The following is a 26018-nucleotide window of genomic DNA, read 5'->3' on the forward strand; positions in this document are numbered from 1 at the left end:
TCAAAGGAAACTGGATGCCTTTTTGTCTCTCATCCAAGGCTTCTTTAGTTTAGAGCTGAAGAAGGACCTTATTATTATTATTATTATTGAGAACAAAAACTATTGTTTAAGTTAAACAAAAGACAACAACAAAAGATGTAAATAGTATGTAAATAAGAAATAATTGGATATAATTCAAGGTGCTACACTCTGGAAGATGAGAGCAGGAAGCTTTTTTTAACATTATTACGAGATAACTATCTTGTTATCTCGTGATAATAATGACTGCTTTTTGAGATAACGGGATAATTTATCTTGTTATCTCCATGGAGATGACAGATTATTCCAATACAGGGTGGCAAAGGGGCTGGAGCCCATCCCAGTGGCTACGCTGGTTTCCAGCCTAACTGCAGAGGGAATCAAGGACCTGCATTAGGGCTCCTTCACGGGGACAAGGTGTATCCCAGTACAGAGCTTTACTGTACTGGAATGCCCCAGTGCAGCTAAACGGATGCAGGCTAATGTCAGATGGAGCAACATCAATCCATGATCATTGCATCCAACTTAACATCTATCAAGTGTGACAAAGGCTGAAATTGTGACATGTTTGACAGTTAAGTTTAACCATCACTCATTCACAGAATAACACACATACCTGCATGACTTGTAGCCCTCCCCAGCTGTCATGGGGTCTAGTTTAAACATTTAAGTGTACCACAGTAACAATTTACTTTTGAGTTCACCAAAATCACTCACAAAACCTTGTTATCTTGATAATGAGATAAATTTATATTGTTATCACAAGAAAACAGTCGCCGTAATCTCAAGTTAACGAGAAAGTCAACTCATTATCTCAAGATGATGGGTAAAGAAATACTTATCGATAATGGACGCTCTAGGCTTCCGTGCTACACAGACTTCAAAATCACTTTCCTGTTTTGCTGTTATTGCGGCTGCAGCTATGCCTAACTCACCACCGGGTGGCAGGTCTGGAAGACCTCGCTGAGCAGGATGCCGCACTGACGCTTTGCAAAGGGCTCTCTGAGAGGACTGAGGCTGCAGGGGTGCCTGATGTCCGGACTGTTCACACACTGACAACACAAAGGAGAAGTACATGCAGATATCAGAGAGAAAGAAAGTTCTATAACAAATAGCTAATTATTAATCCCATCAAACTTATTATTGTTATAAATGAACTTGTGATTTAGTGATTAAAAACGCTTCCCAGGCCATTTATCTCATTATACCGTTCTCTCACCTCTGTTGCGGTCCAGCTGTTTCCGAACTCCTGGGGTGTTGGGGAGTCGATGTTGTCGGGCGTGCGCATCTCGTTTACTGTTTTCAGGTCAAAGTTCCCACACAGCCCGCTCAGCCTCCCCTGATCACAACATCAACGGTTCTCTTTAGCTCAACACGTCTTCACACCACCATTAATGACAAATTTTCATGGTTCTAGTCATTCTGTAACAGTTTGGGCCTGAAAACCAAACAAACTTCTCTGTCTGTGGTCTGATTGCTTGCTTAAATGTAACTAGATTACTTGTGAAACACAGTCTAGTGAATCTACTGCAATCTTTTGTAGTACATCAGAGATTACTAACAAGTGGACTGCGGTCCGGATCCGGACCCAGAACCTGTCCCACATGGACCCGGATCTATAATATAAAATATGATAGGGTGCTTTTATTTTAACTGGTGCAATTTTTGTAAGGCAAGGCAAGGCAGTTTATTTGTATAGCACATTTCATGTACAGGACAATTCAAAGTGCTTTACATCAAACAAAGACATGACAGATATTTAGAATAGTAAAAGGCATCAACACATAATCACAATAAAATAATAAATTACATTAAAATGATTAAAAGCAAGATAAGTTAAAAAAGTTACCGTGCAGATTTCATGCATAGGCGCATGAGAAAAGAAATGTTTTTAACCTGGATTTAAAAATGTCTACATTTGGTGAAAGTTTAATCTCCACTGGCAGTTTGTTCCATTTGTTTGCAGCATAACAGCTAAATGCTGCTTCTCCATGTTTAGTCTGGACTCTGGTCTGGACTAGTTGACCAGAGTCTTTGGATCTAAGAGCTCTGCTAGGTTTATATTCTCTGAACATATCACAGATGTATTCTGGGCCTAAACCATTCTGGGATTTGTAAACAAGCAGAAGGGTTTTAAAATCTATTCTGTGACTGACTGGAAGCCAGTGTAAAGGTTTCAAAACTGGTGTGATGTGTTCAGATCTCTTAGTCCTGGTTAAAACTCTAGCAGCAGCGTTCTGGATGAGCTGCAGATGTTTAATGCTCTTTTTAGGAAGTCCTGTTAAAAGACCATTACAGTAATCCAGTCTACTGGAGATGAATGCATGAATGAGTTTCTCTTGGTCTTTCTGGGAGACTAGACTTTTAATTCTGTTGATGTTTCTGAGCTGGTAAAAAGCTGTCTTAGTGACAGCTTTGATGTGGCTGCTGAAAGTCAGATCTGAGTCTATCAATACTCCCAGGTTACGAACTTGGTTGGTAATTTTAAGAGCCCGAGTCTCCAGGTGTTTGCCAATGCTGACTCTCTTCTCTTTGCTACCAAACAGAATAATCTCAGTTTTGTCTTCATTTAATTGTAGGAAATTCTCCTTCATCCAGGTGTTTATTTGCTCCAGACACTGACACAATAAGTCTATTGGACTGCAGTCATCTGGTGACAGAGACACATAAAGTTGTGTATCATCTGCATACCTTTGATAACTAATGCTATAGTTCTGTAATATTTTACCCAAAGGGAGCATATACAAGTTGAACAGAAGAGGTCCAAGGATTGACCCCTGGGGGACTCCACAAGTCATGGCCACTCGCTCAGATTCATAGCTGCCGATCGTAACAAAATAACTCCGGCCTTCTAAATAGGACCTGAACCAGTTAAGGACCGCTCCAGAAAGTCCAACCCAGTTTTCCAGCCTGTGCAACAGGATTCTGTGATCTACAGTATCAAACGCAGCACTGAGATCCAACAGAACCAGGACTGATACTTGACCAGAATCAGTATTCAACCTAATGTCATTTAGCACTTTGACCAGAGCTGTTTCAGGGCTGTGATGAGGTCAGAAGCCGGACTGAAATTTATCAAGAATTCCACTTTCATTTAAAAAGTCATGAAGCTGGTGAAATACAATTTTCTCAATAATCTTGGAAATAAAAGAGAGGTTAGAGACAGGTCTATAGTTGTTCATTATAGAGGCGTCTAGAGTCCTTTTCTTTAGGAGTGGCTTAATAGCAGCTATCTTTAGTAACTTGGGAAAAATGCCTGATGCCAGTGAGCTGTTAACTATCAGTAGGAGATCACTTTCTACTGAGGTAAAAACTGTTTTTAAAAAGTCGGATGGTATCATGTCCAGAGTGCATGTAGTCTTCATGGTAGTGGTCAGGAAACACACAGCCCAACTGCATGTGAGACAAGCCATCCCACAAGATTCATCAGCCAGTCTGTGAGGCTCCAGGCGGTAAACGTTGCAGACAGACGAAGACTGAGGCAGGTAACAAGACAGTAGAAGGAGAAAAAAAGCCAGCTAGATCAGTGGTTCTTAAACTGGGGGGGCGCAACAACATGACAGAGGGCGGCTGAGATTGGGAAAATGTAGCAGACAAACTAATATTTTTAGTAATATTTTGACAACTTGGGCTCTTGGAAACATTCTGGTCCGCACTCACACCATGTGGTGGCAGTGAAGCACCAATTCATTTTGCCAACAGCCAAAAAATATAAAGAAGAAGAACCGCAGCCTATAGATCAGGGTTTTCTGAACACATAGAAGGGAAAAAAGAGAGAGATAAGGAGAAACAGGTCATATATATCTACATCTATATCTATATATGTTTATATATCTGGTCCCCTTGCTCCGCATATATAATGACGGGGAGGAATATCTGGGAAAGTTTATTCCTTCAAAGGGGGGCATGGTAGAAAAAGTTTGAGAACCACTGAGCTAGATGAAACAAAGGGAGGGATTCAAACGACTGTGGCAGAGAAGGGCGGCAGCGTTGCTAAATCGGCCTGTTATCAGCACTGTTGGGCTTGTTTTTACGCCCCTGTGCCTCAATTAAAAAAGCATAGTATATGTTAAATAAAACTTGGTATAATTTATGGAAAATTGTGATCACTTTAGGAGGGGTGCTATGATTTTAATAAATTCAAAATGTGAACAACAATTCTTTCTCTTCAGTGTTTCCAGGTCAAACGCTCTCTCATTGTCATCACCTGCCAACCTTCTTCATAGTCTATCAAACAAGTCTAACATTTTAGTTTTCCTCAGAGGCTGAGACAATGGAGGAGGAATACAAGGGTGTTGAACACAGACAGGATTCTTTGCAAACAATGATTGTATAATTCTGAGATTTCTCAGATTCGGCTCTGCTCCGAACTCTTCAATAACCTCAGAAATAACTATTGCATCTTCTTTTCATGTTCTGTTTTATTGCTCCTGTGCAGAAGGAGCTGATCACCATCTCACTCCTTCTGAAACCTTAAAATGTTTAATTGTTAAATGAGAAGCGCGTTATAAAACTATAACTGGAGAAAGAAGTTGGAGGGCTGGTTTAATACAAAGTCCAGGCCTGGTTTTATTTTATCTACTGTTAGATTCTGGAAAAATGTGTCCACTAAAGCACTGATGTTACAGCCCCTGATGAAAATAAAAAACAGAAAAAAAAAATCATTTTTAGAGCATAAAACCTCAGCTTCTATCATAAATAATTTCCTTTGTCTTATTGATCTTAAACTAAACCACAGACTAAGATCAAACTGCTTGTGCAACTGCTTTTGTTGCATTGTGTCTGAATCAGTGTGTGTTGTGTCAATAGGTGTATAATACTGTGCTGGTAGATGCTACTACAAATACTGGTATTGTATCAGATCACTGATATTGCGCTGATGTAAATCAAGTGGCCTCGGCAAAAGAAAACTGGAATTAGGCTGAATAAATGGAGTCTTCATATCAAGACTAATGAGTAAATACAGAAAACTTTAACAAACATGGAAGCTTCCACATGCAGTGTGTTTGTGATCCCTACCTGCCAGAGGGGTCCAACCTGGATGTGAACGGTAGTCTTACGATCCCAGAGGATGGTAACTTCTTCCTCTGGGAATTGAATCACTGTGAAGTATCCAGCTGGCCAAATGAACATCCGCTGCTTCCTGTCAATCACACTGGATGGATTCTACACAGGAAAGAAGTTTGTTTCTTCAGAAATGTTAACCTAAGCTACACAATTACATATCTTTAAAATTGTCTTTCAGCTACATATTCATGTGGTTTTTGAGACCATGTGGCAACTGGATGCTCAAGAACTGAGTCACTTTTTAAACAAACCCATAAATATAATTAAAAGTGAGTCTTACTGGCTTCCCAGTGTCATCATCAAATGCAACGAAGGACCTTTTGATGTTTATCAGAAGTGTTTTTCTGCAGATGACTCCGCTGTCAAAGCAGTCAACGTTCTCAGCTGTAACGCTGAGCATCACGTCAGCGCTGCTCTGTGAAGGAGAGAAAACAGCTTGCAACTTAAAAATGAAAGTCTGTCTAAGACGGTTAAAATGGCTCTTTCATTATTTACTGTTTCCCAGTTTATTTCGGTTAATTTTTTAAATAATAATAAGAATAAAAACAACCTTGAGCTGTAAAAATGATTAGACCTAAACAAATCATCTGAGATGCTGTTGGTGCTGGATTACAGTGGGACTGTTTTCTAATATTGTTTACAGGAAACTGTGTATGCACAGAAAAGTCATTTTACAAAACCAAAAATGATCCCATAAACATGCACAACTGAAAAGCTAACGTGCTGAAGTGTGCCACAGTTTTAGCTCTTAATTACCTTTACAAGATAAACTTTGCATGCGCCGACGTAGTCGAACAGCAGCCCATCGAACGTCCTGTAATGACGGTCACCATAAGCCGTACACATGGATGGACATGGACGGAACACACACTGGAACGTCCCGTGCTGGCAAACACTACAAAGACAGCAAAGCTTTAGTGATTCCACATCAACTTGTTCCCACTTAGCGCTGTTACAATTTTTTCCAAACTAATGGGCTCCTTTTGTGGAGAGCCTCGGGTTAGCTGCAGGCAGAGAGGTGCCAGTGAATCCTCAAAGGCTGAATCACTGCTCATTGCACCATTAGGCTGTCATCTACACCGTCTTCCTGGCTATGGCTTGAAGAAGAAATGGAAGGATGGGAGAATGACTGAGATCACTGGGAGAGGGTTTCCTTTCACCAGTGATGAACAGTTTGAAGCAGAGGGAATCAAAGAGTCATACAAGGACGCGCTCTGTTTTCAAGGCCCCCTTTTTTTCTGGCCTCTGAAAGAAAAATGATGGATATCAGGTGGCAACTTTCACCACTGTGACAGCCTCAGGACTCTGTGCTGTCAGGACAAATCTCTCTTTGAAAAATTAGCTATGTTGTTGTAGATTTGTCTTCAGTCTGGGAAGTATTTTTGGCAAATTGTTGGTGAGGGTGCATCTAATTTCTTATTAAAAAATTACTTAAAAGACCTATAAGGAAAGCTGATATAATATGTAAATGAATCAAATAATCAAAAAAGATATTTTATTTTAATGAAGAAACTTTTATGTAAACATTTGATTTTTGTGAACGTACCATTGGTAGCATGGGGAGGAGACTCTGTCCCCAGGGAAATATTCTTTTCCTTTCCACAGACAGGGACAGGCTGCAGGCTCAAAGCACTCGTCTCCATGTTTCAGCAAGCTGGAGAAAAAAAACACATCACTCGTTCTTTTCTTAAACCGAAGCTTAGATGTGATTAAAGATAACACATTCTGATCATATGGCCTACTAACAGGATTTCTTTAAAGAGACAACAAACACTAACAGCATTTAGGTCACCTGAAAAAAACATTTTCATCTGACAAAAAGGCTCTAAAATTAGTTTCTCTGGCCTCTTCTTTTTCCATTGGCTTTCCATTTCTCACAATTTCACTGGGAGATTTTTAATGGACATCTTGCTCTTAAAGGTTTTGTTTGCTTCCTAAAACAGATCAAAACCTTCTTTTATGTCAGCTTAACAATTAAGAGAGATTGTTTTCTTGCATGCAGTTAGTTTACATGCACAAATAAAGAGATATACAATATATTTTGTGATAGTTGCTCACTGAAGGCTTTATGTGTATCTGCATCCAATACATTTTCATTACCAGAAAAATACATAGTGACGCCTTGTCAGGAGCCTTTTATGACTTGTTATTCTGCAGTATGTAAACTCACTAGCTGTGCAAGTTGTAAAGGTCTGATTTATTGACAAGCAACAAACACCAGCTAAGAAGGTCAAGCATGCAAGGTACCCCATAAAGTACATAAACTGTTTTGTACTGAAACTTATTACATTTAGTAATTTATGGGTCAAATATTCACCACATAAAAACCTCCTGTTGCAAATCTCTGCAAGATAGAAATGAGATTATTCCAAAATCATCTTATTCAATGACTCAGTTCGTTCAAGTTTAACCATGCAATAAGTCATGTGACGCTGTGTTACTGCTACAAGCTTCTTTTCTTTCTCAGAGTTTGAACATGGGAAACTTTGAATGTCAGCTGTGGGATACTCTTGGTAGTTTTGTGCTGTTGGTGGTGCTTTAGCTTAGCTCTGCAGTGAAAAACACAGAATATAAATATCTGCTCTGCGACACAGTAAAACTAAATGTTATATAATGACTATTGTCCACTGCAGCTTTGTTGTCTGGGTCTTTCACTTGTGCTCCTTAGCGATTTATGCAACGCAGACGGGGGGCCTCTATATAAAGATCCACTTCACAGTGCTAAAAGCAGTTTTTCTTATGATCCAGCAGAGGGTGCTCAAGTATCAACATGACTTAATAGATGCAAAGATAAACTAATGTTACAAAAAAATGGGGGAAATTAGGGAGAAAAGCCAGCCTTAAAGGACAGTTGCGACACCACATAATCCAAGAAGCAGTGTCTGGAAGAGTGTTGGCCAAAGAACGTTGGTTAGAATCTGTGTGAGATATAGGGATGAAAACAGCTTTAAGTGCTTTCCAACATCAAAAGCAAACATTTGTTTATAGATTTAAAGATTAATTAAATGAAATTAAAAATGCTCTTTTTTATCCCAGAGGGAATGATGTATGTAAAAAGTACATTAACAATGATAAAACCTAATCAGCTTTGTACAAAAACAGTTGTCTTTCTCTACCACAATGAAGCTTCAGTGTTTCCTACACCTACAGGGAGGCAGTGAAAGCACCACATATAAGCAAGTCAGCATCAGCTGTTTATCATCATCTGACTGCCTGCTGATCAGCGCAGTCAGCAACACAGGCTAGCAAAATTCATGTGCAAAGACAGGGGGTCCATCAGTATTGTTTCACAGGAATTTTGGGAATTTATGATTGAAGTGGAGAAACAATATCCGTTACAGTTTGGTCCTGTGTACAGTATCGATGTTATATCTTCAAGTATATTATGCTTTTCTTTTTAAGGAGATAAAAGAGTTTGCATATTTGCTGGATAAATAACTTAATATTTCTTTTCTTCTATTTAAAAAGACTCTCAAAGATTACATTTGCCTCCAAGGCTTTTTTTTTTTTTTTTTTTTTTTTTGAGAAAATTAGCATTGCTCATATATAATGGGCTCTTCTTCTATCCATACTCCAGCTATAAAGAAGAGAGATTCATAAAAGTCTGCTGCATATGTAATATTATTGACAGAATAAAGTTCTTGAAATTATTACAACAAACTTTTTGTTAAACAACAAATAACTATGGAATACTTGCCAGCTGTGAAGTTAAAGACACCACATATCAAACACTGTCCAGTAGGAAAGATTACAAATGACCAACTTTGTCATCCAGACATTACAATGTCAAAGACCAGTTGGTGTGACTCTGTCTGTAGATGTGAGCTGTAAGGCCCATCAGAATAACAACATATTTGAATGGAAATCTGAATCATCTGATGACAGAACTGCATAGCTCAGTGCATTCTAATTTGAACCATTGGCCATAATTACTCGAGAACTGTGGGCTAACAACAGGCTATCGAGTTATAATATCATCAGTACGAGACCATTTGGAGCTCCTAAGTTTATCTTTAACCCAGATATGAGCCTTTGCCAAAGAGAACGACAGAGGCAGAGCCAAAGCAGTTTGGCTTCCAGAGCAAGAGAGATGCCAGGAAATGCGAGGGAGTAGGTTTCAGGGGTAGGCGACTGTGGATGAAAAGCATTAACACTCGCTTAGCTACATGAGAAAACCAGACAATTAGGATTCTCAGAGATAGAGAGAGAAACCGTCTTTGTCTGGATCTCTTCATTTGCTTTCCACTCTGCAAGAGTGAATCTGATAAGTATCTTGTAATATCCAGGGCTGAGCTACATCCACTGGCAAGGCAGCAGACAATGAAGCGACACTCTGAATGGTCCCGCCATAAACTTCAGGGGCATCTGAGTAGAGTTACACCACAGATAAAACGGTGTTAACAGTTTTCTTTATCCGCAAGCCAAGCTGCTGTATCAAGTACTCTGATCAAAGATTCTTCAATCGTTTATTGTCCTGACCTACGTGCGCATTATGAATAAATGCTCATAAAACAGGCCTCGTTTTAAATTGTAATTCCATGAGACGACGTAAAAGTGCATGAGGAAGATGTCGTTAAATGGTGTGATGACAGAAACTTAGAACATGGATGAGAGGGCAGTCTGCGATGCATTCAGTGTCACACCACGTTTTAAACATCCACCGAGAATCACAGGTTTAAAGTATTCTGACACGGTATTAATGCCTGTAGCATTAGTGATATTATGCTAGTTTCGGCTTAAATGACAGTCAGACTATATAAATTACAAAAAGATGAGCTCAGTTAGAAGTAAAGAAAGCTTTTGTGAGTTAGAGAACAAGGTTTCACCCAAACTGTTTTTCATTTTCTTTTATTTGTAATGAGCGTAAAGAATAAACTGATAACTCATGTTTTTATAGAAGCAAAGGAGCTTCGTGTTTTGTTTTTTTTTTGTTGTTGTTTTGTTTTTTTGCTTGTTTGTTTATTTGTTTTTTTTACGTCAGTGAATTTATTGTGATCCTTTAATTTTACACAAACTTGTTTCCTTTAAAAAGAAAAAAAAGTTACTCTCGTTCAGGGGTGTCAAACTCCAGTCCACGAGGGCCGGTATCCTGCAGGTTTTCATTGTTTCCCTGATCTAACACACCTGAATAAAATCAAATGGATTTAACAGCTTCTTGTCAACTTCTTCACAATAAGCCATTAATTTCAGTCAGGTGTGTTAGATCAGAGAAACAATGAAAACCTTCATCGCCTGCTAAACGCCACCCTGTACTCTGTATTTGCTTACAACAAGTTGAAATCGCTCCAGAGAAGTCCAAAAGTAAGAATACATCAGATTTTTCTCCTTTGTTTTTATGCTAGTAAACTAATACCAAATTCCAGTGTGCTGCAAGCTTCTGCGTTGCGCCTGACAGTCCGGGTTCATATGAGCTCAGCTGGGTTAATAGACACAGAAGGAATGAATGGGAATGAATGAATGGTCTACATTTTAATCATAAACAAAGTGTGCCATTGTGAATGAAACACAACAATTTTTACTGTCAGCACCTCTGCCTAGTATTTCCCATTAAAGGTTTCCAAGTTAAGCGGGAGACTAATGACGTTTTTCTTCGTTGTTGTTGTTGTTTCATGATGGCTATTTACCCCCACGTGACTGTCTTACATGTTCTTTTTGCTTCTAGTTTATCTAAGTAGAACATTTTGTTACTATTTAGTCACCAAAAGAAACACTATACCCATTTTAAACAATCCATTAATTTTCCTCAAATTTTCCACATGCTAAATTGACCACAATTTACAAAAACAGTTAAAGATTAAATCACGCAAATGGTTTATATTTCACAATTCTGGGTTCTTCAAGGTTTTAGGTCTGTATGGTCTGTGTACCAGAAGCACATGTCTCATGTGACCTGGCAACATACATACATATTATCAAAGGAAAATATTAATTATTATGATCAAAGCAGAACTTAGATACATTTTAACATTTTACTTATTAGACCCCTTATCACTACTAAGAACCTCATGAATACAAACTGTTTACTGAATGTAATAATAATAATAATAATAACAATAATAATAATAATAATAATGAAATACTTTATTGATCCTCTGCATTTCACCCATCTCTAGTAACACTAAAGTAAGAGTAGAGTAGAGAGCTGGAGTAAAGTTGTGAAAGTCATGACTTCAGGCTGATGTCTCCCATGAAGTAATCACCTGGAGAACCTTTAGATGACACACTTATCACTGAGCTTATTAAAATATCATAGGTCATCCATGAATGAGACGTCTTTGTGTCCATATTTACCACCAAATTAGTTCACAACGTATCAGGTTTTAGGGAGTTATTAAACACTCTCACCGTGACCAGCAGTCTGGATGTCAGACTTAGAGAATGTGGGGTTGGTGTCACCAGAAAGGTCGTCTTGCTTTACATGACGAACGGGAACATGTGAATCACAGCAGTGAGGTCAGCAGGTCTGAGATTACAGCGAGGCATCTCTCACTTTCTGCCATTATATCTCAGAACGCTACAGATGAGACGATGAGTAACAGGCAGAAAACCACGAGGAGGGGGGGCGTCAATATTATGTTACTTATTGTATTTAAACATGTGTACTAAGTGAACCGTTGTTTATATTATCTTAAATGACCTTAAATATTTTTTACTTGCTTCAGCAGTGGGACTTGCTGTCGTAGTACGGCCGTAATAGACACTGGATGAGGGTTTTTTATGAAAAGTTTGGGGGTTTACATTTGAAAGAGCAGGTAAACCTGACTAGAACTTAAAAAAGATGGAAATTAAAGCAAATCCGTGAGAAAGGAAACATGAATTAAGATCAGTGTGGTTTTTCCCAGATGAAAGTCTCTGAACAGTACATCGATCCACATCGAATCAATGATCAAGCGAGCCAATAGTATAGATCCAAACTGAAAACATGGTTACTGAAATCATTTCTAAGATGCATTTAAGAAAGAACATGCTGAACTGTTTCCATTTGCTTTGTTCCACTACCCAAAATGTTTTATTGTTATTAAGTGAGGAAAAAGTCGATAAGCAAAGGTGTGGTGTGAAACTATGATAACGTCAGACTGTGCTAACTTGGGTATTATAATGAAGTTTAAAACTATTTCATTTGAAACTTTAAATACGAATAAGACATAAAGAGTACACTGTAGACCTGTGTAGACTTCTGCAGATGTTTTGATCCTTCTTGCCAGGAATAAAACCTCTATAAATTATTTCATGCTCCAGATCTCTTTATTTTAGAGTTCTGACCACAGAGTTCACAATATATAAATGTATGTATATATATATGTATATGTACACTACCAGTCTAAAGCTGGGACACATTTATCCATTAAATTAAATGGGTAAGTGTCCCAACTTTAGACTGGTACTGTATGTACACGTATGTATATGATAATTGTAGCCAGTCATCCTAAATTATTCTCTAAATACAATCTTTATTTTTCTTTGCAACTATGCTCTGGAAAGAAATTCTGAATTTTGCTTCATTGCTTGCAATACTTATTGTTTCATTATAATTGGGTTTAAAACTTTCCTTTTGTCACAGAATAAAGCAGCAGGAAACAAGGAAGTTGGACCCAAATGCAGACGCAGACTGACACAAACATCAGAGGAAATAAGATGACTTTAAGAAGCAGAGGCTTCTGCAGGACATCCTATGATACACTGAGCACTTCCCTCCATTGTTCTGTCTTTATTCTCCATGTATCAATAAGGCGTTATTATTGTCCTTAACTTGTGCATCTTCTTTCCTTTCTCAGCAGGTGTCCCTGGCTTGGAGTTGTGGTGCTTGTTGACCCCTCTGTCATGTGCTCTGCACAACCAATCGGTGGAGAAAATGCCCGCCCTACATATTCCGAAAGTCCTTCCTGTTAACAGGGAGGTTTTTCTCTCTACTGTCGCCAACCACCACATGCATGCAATCAGCTGGCTTCCTTAGCTTTGCAATGACTTTTTAGGAATTGAACAGAATTATTATAAATCTGATATTTTTATATAATGTGTAATGATCATGAATTCTGAGTGAAGTAAAGTTAATGAAATATGACATGCTAAGCGTGTATCAGAGACAGATTCCTGTTCTCAGGTGTAGATCTGCCATCAATCAGCTAAACTGCGTAATCTGTGCAAATGTGTCATTAGATAGGACATGTTTAAACTAACCCCTGTCTGAGCATATTGTTATCAGGATGACTCTTGGCTGATGTCACAGAATGAGACCACTTAACCCTCCTTTCAGGCTGACAGCCAGAGAGGATTAGAGGGATCAGGTGGCTGTAATCTACTCCATTATGTCTTTCCACATCATCTGCTAGTTTTAAAGACTTCTGTCTCCAACAGATGATCTGGAGCAGCATCTCATGCCAACAGATTTTTCAAAGGCTATGTTTTTTTTTTAATCTTGAAAAAAAATCAACTGAGGTTGGTAAATGTGAACAAAGTTTTTGATGGACCATGTTTTCATGCCTTTTTTTTTTTTTTTTTTTTTAAACAATCATGACTCAGTTAACTCACAATCTAACAGAGATGGAGGAAAGTTCAGATGCATGTTCTGTTATTCCCAAAAATTTCTGAAATGTGGTAGCATTTTATACCCCGTGCATGTAAACAGCCGGTAGTGTATCTTGTATACAGACTTCTGTCCTTGTCATTTTGCCATAAATATGAAGACTGTGATGAAAAGTAGCTGGAACTGAAGGACATCCAACAGCAATTGGTACAAAGTAAATAACATGCAGTCATTCCCAAAGAAACATGGCTTTTTAATTCAGTCCAAAAGAAATAAAACATTTCAAAGATCTCCGTCTATTTATCCATTTTGCAAACTGCTTGGGGAGCAAAGAGTCCTGGGCCTCCCTGTCTGCTGGATCCACAGCCAGCTGGCAGATACACTTTGATCCCTACAGTACGCCCTGGAAAACACTCTGTTACACTTCCCACTTTATAACAGATTTTTTTTTATCTTTACTCTGTTTTATCTATTCATTTACTTATTTTTCTATAAAAGGTATTACTTTAAAAAAAATAGTTTCCCTTGTGGAATTAACAAAGTATCATCCAGTTCATTTCAAACATCTGTACCACTGACAAATTGTTATGATACTCATGTAAGTCAGGGGTGTCCAAAGTCTGTCCTCAAGGGCCGCTGTCCTGCAGGTTTTCAATGTTTTCCTGCTTCAACACAATTAAATAAATAAAACAAATTAAATAGATCCAACAGCCTATTAAGTTTTGCACAATGACTCATTAATTTGAGTCAGGTGGTTTTGGAGCCGGGACACATCAAAAACCTGCAGGATTGTGGCCCTCGAGGACCGGAGTTCGACACCCCTGATGTAAGTAGTCAGCACAAAGTCAGACTTTAGATCTTTATTTTAACTGATTAAAATGAGGAAAAGTTTCTGCATGTGAAGTTAAACATGCTCCATATCTCAGTAATATCAGTTGCATCTGAAACTATCCACACATTTATGTCTTATTTACTGTTTCTGTTATTTTAAATGATTCAGGTGAGAGATGCATTGTTCTAGATATAATCCGATCAAACTGTCTGTTCGAGGTGGAAATGTTGCACCAGTATCGAGCTGTTCTGTGAGTAATGTGGTGCACAGAGCTGGACCAAAGGGGGATTTTTCATGACATATCTTCACCTAAGTGATGAAAGTCAAGAAGGAGAAACAAAGTGTTTGTGGCGAAAGCCAGGATAGTGGAAAAGACTAAATTAGACTTGTGTTAAACATCACACTTCTCAATCCAGAACACCAGGATGCTAACTAAAATCACAGAGTGGAAGGGTTTTTGGTTCTTCGGTCATGCATCTGAATTAATCATATCAGCCCCTAAAACATCAACTTTTTAAATTAAATATGACAAAGCTTCTCAAATAAATCAATGCTGTATGTGCAGAAATTTCCTGGATAGCGTTTTATGAAATCCAAACTTTCCAGAGATCTGATGTTAAATCAAATTGCAAATAAATAAATAAAAAAAACATTTATGCAACAAATAACAAATTTACACATCTTCCTCAAAGATTTATCAAATTAACTTCAGTCAAATGAAGTGACCTCACTGCGAGACAGACCAACGTTAATAGCTGAGTGATGGACAGACAGTAACAAGCAGCCACTCACCCAGGAGGGCAGGCGCATCCGGCCACACAAGGCTCGTGTGCAGAGCAGGTGATGTTCAGCAGGTAGGATTCACAGGTGCGCTCACAGGCCACGCCCCTTCCTGGCAAAAGACCTTCCTCCCCCTCGGAGCAGTTCTGGTAGATTTGACCTGCCGGGCACAACCTGTCTGCAAGAAGAAATCCCAGATCAGTGTAACAGACACCTCCCATGAGTCCCATGACTCCCATGAGTGCAGAGCACTGCACTGATCATCCAGCCAAAGTCAACGATGGAACAAAGAACCTAATTGCTGAATGTGCAACATGTTCTGAAAATAATCGTTCAAAAATATAGAAATTTTTCTAATAGATGGCCTACCGGTCTCTGTAGTCTGGGACACCAGTTTACCGTTCAGACAGATCCTGCAGGCCAACAGAAACAAGGATATGAAGAGAATAACAACAGAAACAGAAATTTCAAACAAATGGAATTAAACAAAAACAAAAACCATTAATAATCAATAAATAAAATTAATAAATAAATAAATGGATTATTATAAATTTAAATACTAATTCCTGAAGGGAAACTATAACTATAACTATAATCTAATGTATTAACAATTATTTTTTGTTATTTTATTTATTACTAAAAGCTTATTTATCATTTATCTATAATAATTATTTATTGTAGCCAATTATTATTATTATTATTATTATATAAAAATAGTATTGTATGTATAATACTTATAAATAAATCAGGATTTGTTATAAATAAATTATATTTTCTCAAAATATTTGATCATTATTAATACTACTACAATACTTGTGTGTATAAGTGTGTTGGTTTAGAGGTTTTAATGTTTAAAAAATCATATTGTCTTCTGCTTCTGTAATTTTTGTCTTCAGCTTCCTGAAAACTCTGCAAATATGCACATAATCCTTTACATACCACCATCAGGTCAGCTGTGCCAACACTTCATGCACAGGCACCTCATCAGTCTCTAGTACGTTATAAAGATGTGAATGAGGCGCATTCTTCTGCATAGCTTTTCTTTAAAAAATTGTTTTTCTGCTCCTTGTCTTTGTCAGGGCCATGTTTACAGTGCATCTGGAAAGTATTCACAGCACTTCACTTTTTCCACATTTTGTTATGTTACAGCCTTACTCCAAAATGGAATAAATTCATTTTTGTCCCCCAAATTCTACACACAATGTCCCAGAATGACTATGTGAAAAATACATAAGTATTCACCGCCTTTGCCATGAAGCTCAAAAGTAAGCTCAGGTGCATCCTGCTTTACCTGATCATCCTTGAGATGCTCCTACAGCTTAACTGGATTCCACCTGTGGTAAGTTCAGTTGATTGTCATGATTTGGGAAGGTACAAACCTGTCTATATATAAGGTCCCACACTTCACAGTGCATGGTAGAGCACAAACCAAGCATGAAGTCAAAGCATTTGTCTGTAGACCGAGTCGGGATTGTCTCGAGGCACAAATCTGGGGAAGAGTACAGAAAAATATCTGCTACCTTGAAGGTCCCAATGAGCACAGTGGCCTCCAGCATCTGTAAATGGAAGAAGTTCGGAACCACCAGGACTCTTCCTAACGATGGCTGGCTGCCTAAACTGAGCGATCAGGGGAGAAGGGCCCTAGTCAGGAAGGTCACTCTATCAGAGCTACAGCATTCCTCTATGGAGAGAGGATAACCTTCCAGACAGACAACCATCTCTGCAGCAATCCACCAGGCCTGTATGGTAGAGTGGCCAGATTGAAGCCATTCCTTAATAAAAAAAGCCCATGGCAGCCTGCCTGGATTTTGCCAAAATGCACCTGAAAGACTCTCAGACCATGAGAAACAAGATCCTCTGGTCTGATGAGACAAAGATTGAACTTTTTGGCATGAATGCCAGGCGTCATGTTTGGAGGAAACCAGGCACTAATCAACACCAAGCCAATACCCTCCCTACATTGAAGCATGGTGGTGGCAGCATCATGCTGTGGGGATGTTTTTCAGTGACATGAACTAGGAGACTAGTCAGGATAGAGAGAAACATGAATGCAGCAATGTACAGAGACATCCTGGATGAAAACCTGCTCCAGAGCGCTCTTGATCTCAGACTGAGGTGACGGTTCATCTTTCAGCACGACAATGACTCTAAACACACAGCCAAGATATCAAAGGCTTCAGGACAACTCTGTGTAAGTCCTTGAGTGGCCCAGCCAGAGCCCAGACTTGAATCCGATTGAACATCTAAAAATCTGAGATCAGGAAAATGGCTGTGCACCAACACTTCCCATCCAACCTGATGGAGCTTGAGAGGTGCCGCAAAGAGGAATGGGCGAAACTGCCCAAACATAGATGAGCCACCTTGTGGATCATATTCAAAAAGACTTGAGGCTGTAATTGCTGCCAAAGGTGCATCAACAAGGTATTGAGCAACGGCTGTGAATACTTATGTACATGTGATTTCTTAGTGTTTTATTTTTAATTAATTTGCAAAAATCTCAAAAAAATGTCATTATGGGGTATTGTGTGTAGAATTGTAGAAAAAAATGAATCTATTCCATTTTGGAATAAGGCTGTAACATAACAAAATGTGGAAAAAGTGAAGGGCTGTGAGTACTTTCTGGATGCACTGTATATGACTAAACTAAATGATGGTTCGAAGACAAAGTATTGAGGAGGACTGAAGTTTAGGCTGCACAGGTCTTGCAGCATAGCAGATGGTTAAAGCATGACTTCCCTTAAGGCTCCCATCTCATCAGGCACATCAGCTGATCGAATATTGTGTAGTCAAAGCAGTTACTCCTCTTCTCCTAAAGATTTTCTTTAGCTTTCTTACAATCTTAAACTACCTTATAAGCAACTGAATCATAATCATTGACTTGGTTGTTGGATAGATTTTTTTTTTTTAGCTAAATGAAATATTGTCATTTCTGGTAGACTTTTGACCCCATGGACAGAGGCTGATGTGAACATTAAAAAAACCACACACCACACACCACAAAGACCTGAAGAACCAAAAGATGAAACATATCTTTGATCATAATCATTAGTAATAAAACTAGTTGAGCAGAGGAAAAAGAAAAGCTGCTTGTAAAAACATGGAAGACAAAGAGTGGGAGGAGGAGCTTACTGAACACCTGCTGACGTCATGATCACATCTCCTGGTTCATAATCTGCTCCGAGGAAACTGCAGGGACACTCGCTCCTGAAAAGACACAAAAGTAAACAAAAACAACATCTGAAACTGTATTTTAAACTTTGGACAGACCACCAGAGGAGCTCTAGAGTAGGCAGAATATGTGTTAGCCATGCAAATACTACAAGAACTCCTGCTTTCACGTGTTCTAATCCTACAACATACATGGGAGGCAGACAGTGGCTAGTACTCTCTTTTATGCATTTTATTTGGCACTGAGCGGCAAAAGAAAAGGAAAATGTTTACGGACTAAATATGTGATAGAGGCAGAGGACGCTTAATGGGTCATCATCTACAGAAACATCCTGAGTCTAAAATTAAAATCAATTACAATCTTCATTAATGTGTTCAGAGCTAAACAGAGTGAACAAGGATTTCTGTCTCATCACTGTGGGACAAAAACTCTGAGAGCTAGCAGCCATAGTGTGTCAGACACACAAAAAAAGCACATCATAAATCATGTCTTACTTTTACTATTTTAAGGTAAAAAGTTTTATTCACCCATAATAATAATAATAATAATAAAACTGCTAATGTGTTCACTTATAACTGGTCCTGGTAGCTTCCGTGGGGATGAAGGGGGTTTACAGAGAAGTATTCACTTTTCCTATGATATAATATCTTGGGCTTCACTTCTTTCTGGATCCTCATGGTGTTGTCATGGGTGAATTTGGGGGCTAACCCTCTATTCTCTTGACTCTGGCCATTGATCCTGAGATATTTACCTGTGTAACACCTCTATTAAAACATCTGGAAAACTGCTCAGGTTCAGGTTTTTAGCTTCTGTTTATACACAGTTTCTCATCAGACATTACTTTACTCATTTTAAATGAACCGAGCAGCTATCTGGTTTTCACTGAAAGTAATGTGGGGTTTTATTCAGGAGGAGATAACTTTTACATTTTCTACTGTGTTCCAGGTCTGACACAGTAACACATATCTTGATTCTGAAACATCTGTGGTAATCTCAAATTACTTAGCTTTCTTTTTGAGACCAAAATTATACATACAGCCCTGTACAGCCTATACTTTATTTATTTTGGCATATTATTTTAGACATTAGGCATAAAAAAGTAGGTCTCGTCGGTGTTGAAGTTGTTTAAGCCTGAAGAAAAACGCCCCTCCAAAAATATGGAGTTTAGACCCAATATTGATAGCAGAAAGCAAATATTACAGAGGCCATATGCTGTGTAAAACTGCATTAAACTGGAGCTAAAAGCCTTTGTAACATATAGGCCAGGGCCTCACATCAGCCTCTGTACTACAAATTCTTTCTCACTGGTTATCAGATATCTGTGTCGTCCCCGGCCTGAGTGGGAATAAAAGGGGGGTTTCACGGTGAATTCCTAGATGTAACTCTATCACATGTTAAGTAAGGCGCTGCACTGCACTAAGATGTAAAAACCAGGGACATTTAGGAAGAATTAAGCTGCAAGTCTTCCAGGGGAGGAGCAGACTGAAAGGGAGAGCACAATTAGCAAGGTCCTCGAGCTCCATAACGTCTGCAAGAGAGTTACAAGGTTTTCCACTTAAAGGCTGACCCAGGCCTCTGAGCAGATCCAAATATCACTTTGAGAGGATTTGTTTGGCGGAGGGCCTCCAGCCAGTTTAATGAGCTTCACAACTGTCTGCAGCACAGCAGCAGCAGAGCTGGAGCTGCTCTCATGCACCTGCCTCCTAAAAGAGGGCATGCATGTAGTTTGATTTTCTAAATATAAGCATAAGAGGAGCTGTTTTATCTCTTCTTTCTTATTCAGTTTACTTCTGCTTGGGAGTCCTGCTCCCTCACACCCCAGTCTTACCTGTGTACACAGGTGTGTGTCCGGTGGTTGTAGAAGGACCCCTGAGGGCAGACACAGCCCTCCTCACACTCCTCCCCACAGCGCTGCGGGACAGAGAGGGAGGAGCAACGCCGCTGGCAGGAGGACACGCAGGTACCATACTGCATGGTGGCAGGACAGGTGATCTCTGTCGGAGGAAGATGATGGTTAACCCTGAGATGAAGATTTTCTGCACAATCAGATTATTGCAGGATTATTGAGGCCAAAACTATGAACATTAACAAAATTTGTAAAAACATATTGTAAAAAACTAATCCATCTTTGTTTTTGATTCTGTCTTCTTTGCATTTGGAAATGGAATTAAATCTAAATAAGAGGTGATTACCTTTTAAAATTTTACAAATTACAATCAGTGTTTGGATTTTATCGGCTGAGATCAAATGTTGATATTATCACAAGAGTAACATTAACAGTGTTGATATTTGGTGCTTGATGACCCTTCTTTCCTGTCCTCTCCACCCCAACCAGCACAGGTAGATGGCAAGACTTCCAACACTGGTTCTGCTGGAAGTTTTTACCCTAAAAGGGAATTTTTCCCCCTTCACTGCTGCCTGCTGCACCGTGCATGCTCAACATGGGAGAATGAATCAAAAGGAAGATTTGATGGAATTCAGTGGTTTTCATAGCTAGGCTTGTTTTTATAAATTGGTTTAAATGAACATATTTATTATAACTTAAACTAATGTGGATCACATAATGGATTTGTTTTAATTGGATTATAAATTGACTGCAGTTGATTGTACTGAACTGGAATGTATCTGTATTGCCTTAAGATTGTTTTTTGTGAATTGACGCTACACACAGAATGCTGAACTGAACTGAACTTAATTTTTTTATATCTAGATTCACAAAACAGAGTTCTCAATCAGTTAGACAACTATTCAACTTTTGTTATTATTATTATTATATTCAGATTTTCTGAGATTTTTATTGACTATTGATGTATTTAGAAAAAATAACCAATTTTTTTTAATTTGATGGAGTTACACTCTCAGAAAAAATTGCTTAATTTTTAGGGTGATAGGATACTGATTAATGCTGTTTTTTAAAGGTATCTGTGTCTATTCTTGCTTAAGACAGGTGCTCAGCAGCCTGACTGGATTATTTTCTTCATGATGCTCCACATTTTGGACAGAAGACACATCTGGCCTGCAGGCGCAAGCAGGCCAGTCAAACACAACACACTCTGTGTTTCTGAGCAATGGCACGAGCAGGATTTGGACGTCCTCTTTTCTGCTGGCCTTTCTGTTGCTTCCCACTTGCTTCTTGCTTTTTGCTATTCCCACCACATTGTAAAGAAAACAGTGATTCTGAGCTTCAAGAGCAACATCTTTGAAGGGAATATCCGCCTCTGAAGCATGTGTGAAGAGACACTAAACAAAACAGTCCACTCATGAACATTTCCTGTGTTCTGTGTTTATCTCGAACAATGTCACTGAATGATCAATAAGCTACTGCAGTGACAAGATGATGCAATATGTCTGTAGAGGCAAACAGTGACGTATTCGGTTGTAAATGTTTTTTTTAATTTCTAGGAAATATGCTATCTTTTATTTACACACAAATCCACACTTTTGAAAACACAAACATTGATGTGATTTTGCCTTTCTGCAAAAAATATAGCCCTATTCATGCTGCAATTTTAAAGAATCATAATCAAAATATCAGCAGGTACATTTCAGAGATTAACTGGACCTGCAGACACGCCTGAAAGCTCACCACAGTCGGATACGTGCGATCTGAAGTCGATGATGATGGAGAATCTGCGGCAGTGGCGAGCGTAGTGGGCCAGCGCAGAGCAGAGGCAGGGGGTCCCGCATTTACAGGTGTCTGCCCGACACTGCTGATAGAAGGGTGTCGGACTGAGGTACTCGTGACAGGCGGAGAACAGATCCTGATTCATCACATCACACATCTCCGAGGCGTAGGTCACTGAGTAACAGAGGAAGCAGGATGACATCAGTTGACACAGACCACACAGAACCATGCAAACAACATAAAACTATTAGCCAAAACTGCCTTTTAGTAAGACAGCAATGATGAAAAAAGACTGAGTAGATTTATATTTACTTGTTTAGTTTTAACATTATTGTTGTTTTAGCACTCAAATTAATGGATCATTGTGTAGAACTTGACAACAAGTTGTTGGATCCATTTAATTTGAATCAGGCATGTTTGAGAAGGGAAACACCCAAAACCTGCAGGACAGTGGCATACGAGGACCAGAGTTGCCCATCCCTGATGTAGAGGAACTTCTGATAGCATTCAGAAATTTCTTTCTTCATCGTGGCCCCACAGACGAGGACACTCAAGGCCGAGGATCATAAATTATTTGCATGCATGGAACATTACCACCATGTGATGCGTCAGACACAATTATTATAGTGCAAAAGGTATCCACTAGGGGGCAGAAGACAAGTATGAGTTGTAAAAGGGTTTTTGGGATGTTTTTTTTTTTTACCACAAGGTGATCTAATAGGTCTTAGAAACTCTATGTATTAAATGTGATACTCCAACATTTACTACTAATATCAATAATCAATCTGTCTACTCGATTAATATTTGAAATATATAAAATTAACATGAATATTAGATTAGAAATACTGTATCGTTCTCCACTGTAATGTTAGGAAGGAGGAAGAGGAACTGACCGGCCTGCTGGTGAGTGTCACAGGGGTCGAGCTGAGGCATACTCAGGCTGAGGGAACAGGCTGATGAGACCTTCCAAGCGTTTCCAAACAACTGAGGAGTGCTTTCTATCATTCCTGATGGAGATCTGCAGAAATAACAGAGCACAAATTCAAAGCAGCTACAATGAGGTAGGGAACATTTCTCCAAGTTGCTTTTTCAGTCAGTTACTGATATCAGGAGGTCGTCCACTGTAACTAAATCAGATTTCATTAGTTTGTTGCTTTTCTGGTGTGACTCTTGTCATGCATATGCAGTATTTTATACTTCAAGTAGATTAATAAAAATGAGCAGATTAAATCCTGACTGACCAATGATCAGTTGTAGCATGGCTCAGTGGAGGTTACACAGAACCAGAGTTACAAACAGTAACTATGACCATCTGGGAATGAAGGTGGGACATTTCACTGTATCCCACAGGATATTTGTTTTGTTTCGACTGGACCCCAGATGCTAGCTCACACAAGCAGGACTACGAATTAGCTCTCAGCTGACTTGCAAACAATAAAATTCATCAGTCTGGTCTCTTCTTCTGCTAATTTATTCGGTCCAGATTCTCCATGTCAGACCTTACAGTCAATAAACACGTGGTTCTGTTATAAAAACGTGAGATGTACCCAGAACCATTATGGAAGATTAACAGAACAGAGCCAGAGTGAATAAATATCGTGACCACTGCTGAGTCATTTGACTGAAAGCTAATTTCATGTCTGACGTTACTGGGTGTTTCACCTGTGTAATATATTTAAGAATTCTCTCAAAAATTCACAACTCCATGAGTTTATTTATACAACTTAGATGTTAGTATTGGAAATGTGTATTTAAATTCTTAGTGCCCATTTTTTCATTCTGTTACTTTTATATGTATAAAAGGTTGAGTTGTACATGGACTCTGCATTACTGTCTTGACATCTTCATGGACTTGATAGTTTCTAATTCTTTGTTCCTGAAAGCTAAAAAGACTGAAGTTCTCCTTAATACTCTGCATTACTTTACTGATGGCATCCCACACCCACATCTCAGATCTCTAACAACCAACACAAAGCCCACAAATAGATGTTTGAAGTTATTTTTGATCAATATTTCAATCTTGCCAGATCTATGTACCTCCAGTAACATGATGGTTGTCACATTCTTCCACCAACACTGATTAAACATCCTCTTATTAGTGTTCGATATACTATAAAATTATTATCTCTATTGCTGTTCGATCTAGATTATACATACATATACATTACACTAAACTATATTATACTATATGCTGTATTACTATCACCTTACTTTCCTAGATTTAATTTACTGTTTACATTTAAAACTTTTAACCTTTACTTTGCATGTACAGCACTGATGTCCTAGCTGCACGTATGTTTGTGTTTTCTAACCTGTTTGTTGTGTTTTACTTCCCACATAATGTAAAACTTTGTAGCTGTAGCTCAGGAGGAAAAGCATTCGGCTTCCAACTGGAAGGTCGTGGATTGATTCCAGGCTTCCCCTGACTGCATAAGCAAGACACTGAACCCTGCAATGCCTCCCAATGTGTCTATCGGGGGGTGTGTTAGTGTGTGTGTGTGTGTGTGTGTGTGTGTGTGTGTGTGTGTGTGTGTGTGTGTGTGGGTGAATGTGACATGCAGTGTAAAGAGAGGTGAAGCTGACTAGAAAAGTACTGTATTAGTACAAGTCCATTTTCCATTTAAAACTACGCTGTGTGCCATTAATTGCCCCTCAGGGACAAATAACTTGGTGAGAATAGAACTGAACTGAATGTTGCAACAGTTGCCAGTCTATATCACCTAACACGGGGATCACGTCTGTCCAGTTCAGAATGAATTTCATTGCTTTCCCATTTGTTTACTTTTTAATCACTGCAAGGTCATCCTCTCCTTCACATTGTAGAACTAGGACTCTTGAAGTGAAGGTGAAAGATGAAACATCTACCTTTAAATCTCACTTTGTTTCAGGCCTTTGATGCCTGAAGCATGCATTAAGTGTTTCTTGCTGGGTTTTGTAAACATCCTGCTTATCCGGGTTGCTTTGTCCCTTCTTGTGTAGCACTTTCTCACATTTGTTCAGATGCTATAACAATGAAGTTTTTTCATTATTACTAATTGTAAATCTTTCTGTGAAGCCCCTCTGCAGTCTGATACTGACACCAGAACAGAGCAGGATACAACTGACTGAAACGACAGGGTCCCACCTCCGCCATCATTCATCACTCATTTCTCTTTGAAATAAGATTAGCAGAGTCAGGTGCTACCTGTGTGTCTGAAGTTATGACTTCCTATTTCTTTCGCATGCAAAACTGTAAAAAAAATAAATAAATAAAATAATCATTTTAACTGATGAAGTCTCTTAATGCAGTGTTTCCAGTCTTCCTTCTAACAGTAAGCAACCACTTCAGTCACCAGCAGTGATGTATATCCACTTACAGCTGTTAGACAACATCCGGCCTTTATGGACGGCCATTACGACACGGCACAGTGGAGCCCCTATTCCACTAACAGTAAATTCCTTGTTGAAGTAGTGTGTCCAGTTGGGCACTCATTGGCCCACCTAAAAGAGCTGATCAGAGAGCGAGGCTTTTGATGCCGAGCCGCCCAACCCGTGTGCATTACAGAGAAGGAGAGCACTTCCCCATCACCTCCCTCCCTGCATCTGAAACAGGAGCGCTCTCTCTCTGTATATCATCGGAGAGGGAAGGGGTTAACGGAGGGCGCGGGAGGGGTCAAAGGTCGGCCTGCACACACTTACAGGAAGTCATCTTGAATGTTGCCGTTGAAGGTGCCACACAGCCCCACCGTGTCGTCCTTCCACAGCTCGTCAGCCTGCAGGTAGAGACGAAACTCCGTCCAGCTGTACTGCAGATGTAGGCCAAATGCCGTCCTCACCTGGAGGAACATGGACGACAGCTCCTGGATGTGGAACATTTCTGTAGGGAACCAGCACGAGGACTTTTAAGTTTGCAAAACCTGTTTTTTTCTAAATGTCAGATTTTAAAACCTGCATTGTTTACATCCATCACAATTCCATAATCTTCTTCTTTTCTGCTTATTGCAGGTGTATTGCTCCATTTTTT

General features: G+C 39.1%; 1 protein-coding gene across 1 annotated transcript in view; it reads right to left on the reverse strand.

Annotated features, from left to right (window-relative positions):
- Positions 1-26018, reverse strand: part of otog (otogelin) — a 70907-nt gene that overhangs the window by 28711 nt on the left and 16178 nt on the right. The window contains exons 14-26 of the mRNA XM_041987950.1: positions 25694-25871; positions 22909-23033; positions 21977-22189; positions 20219-20384; positions 18351-18425; positions 15591-15634; positions 15234-15399; positions 6632-6739; positions 5842-5980; positions 5366-5500; positions 5038-5184; positions 1238-1357; positions 954-1070 (exon numbers count right to left, since the gene is read on the reverse strand). Coding sequence (XP_041843884.1) covers positions 954-1070; positions 1238-1357; positions 5038-5184; positions 5366-5500; positions 5842-5980; positions 6632-6739; positions 15234-15399; positions 15591-15634; positions 18351-18425; positions 20219-20384; positions 21977-22189; positions 22909-23033; positions 25694-25871 — 1733 coding nt within the window. The remainder of the gene's footprint in view (positions 1-953; positions 1071-1237; positions 1358-5037; positions 5185-5365; positions 5501-5841; positions 5981-6631; positions 6740-15233; positions 15400-15590; positions 15635-18350; positions 18426-20218; positions 20385-21976; positions 22190-22908; positions 23034-25693; positions 25872-26018) is intronic.

This window comes from Melanotaenia boesemani, chromosome 1, assembly GCF_017639745.1.
Source record: "Melanotaenia boesemani isolate fMelBoe1 chromosome 1, fMelBoe1.pri, whole genome shotgun sequence".
Taxonomy (NCBI): Eukaryota; Metazoa; Chordata; class Actinopteri; order Atheriniformes; family Melanotaeniidae; genus Melanotaenia; species Melanotaenia boesemani.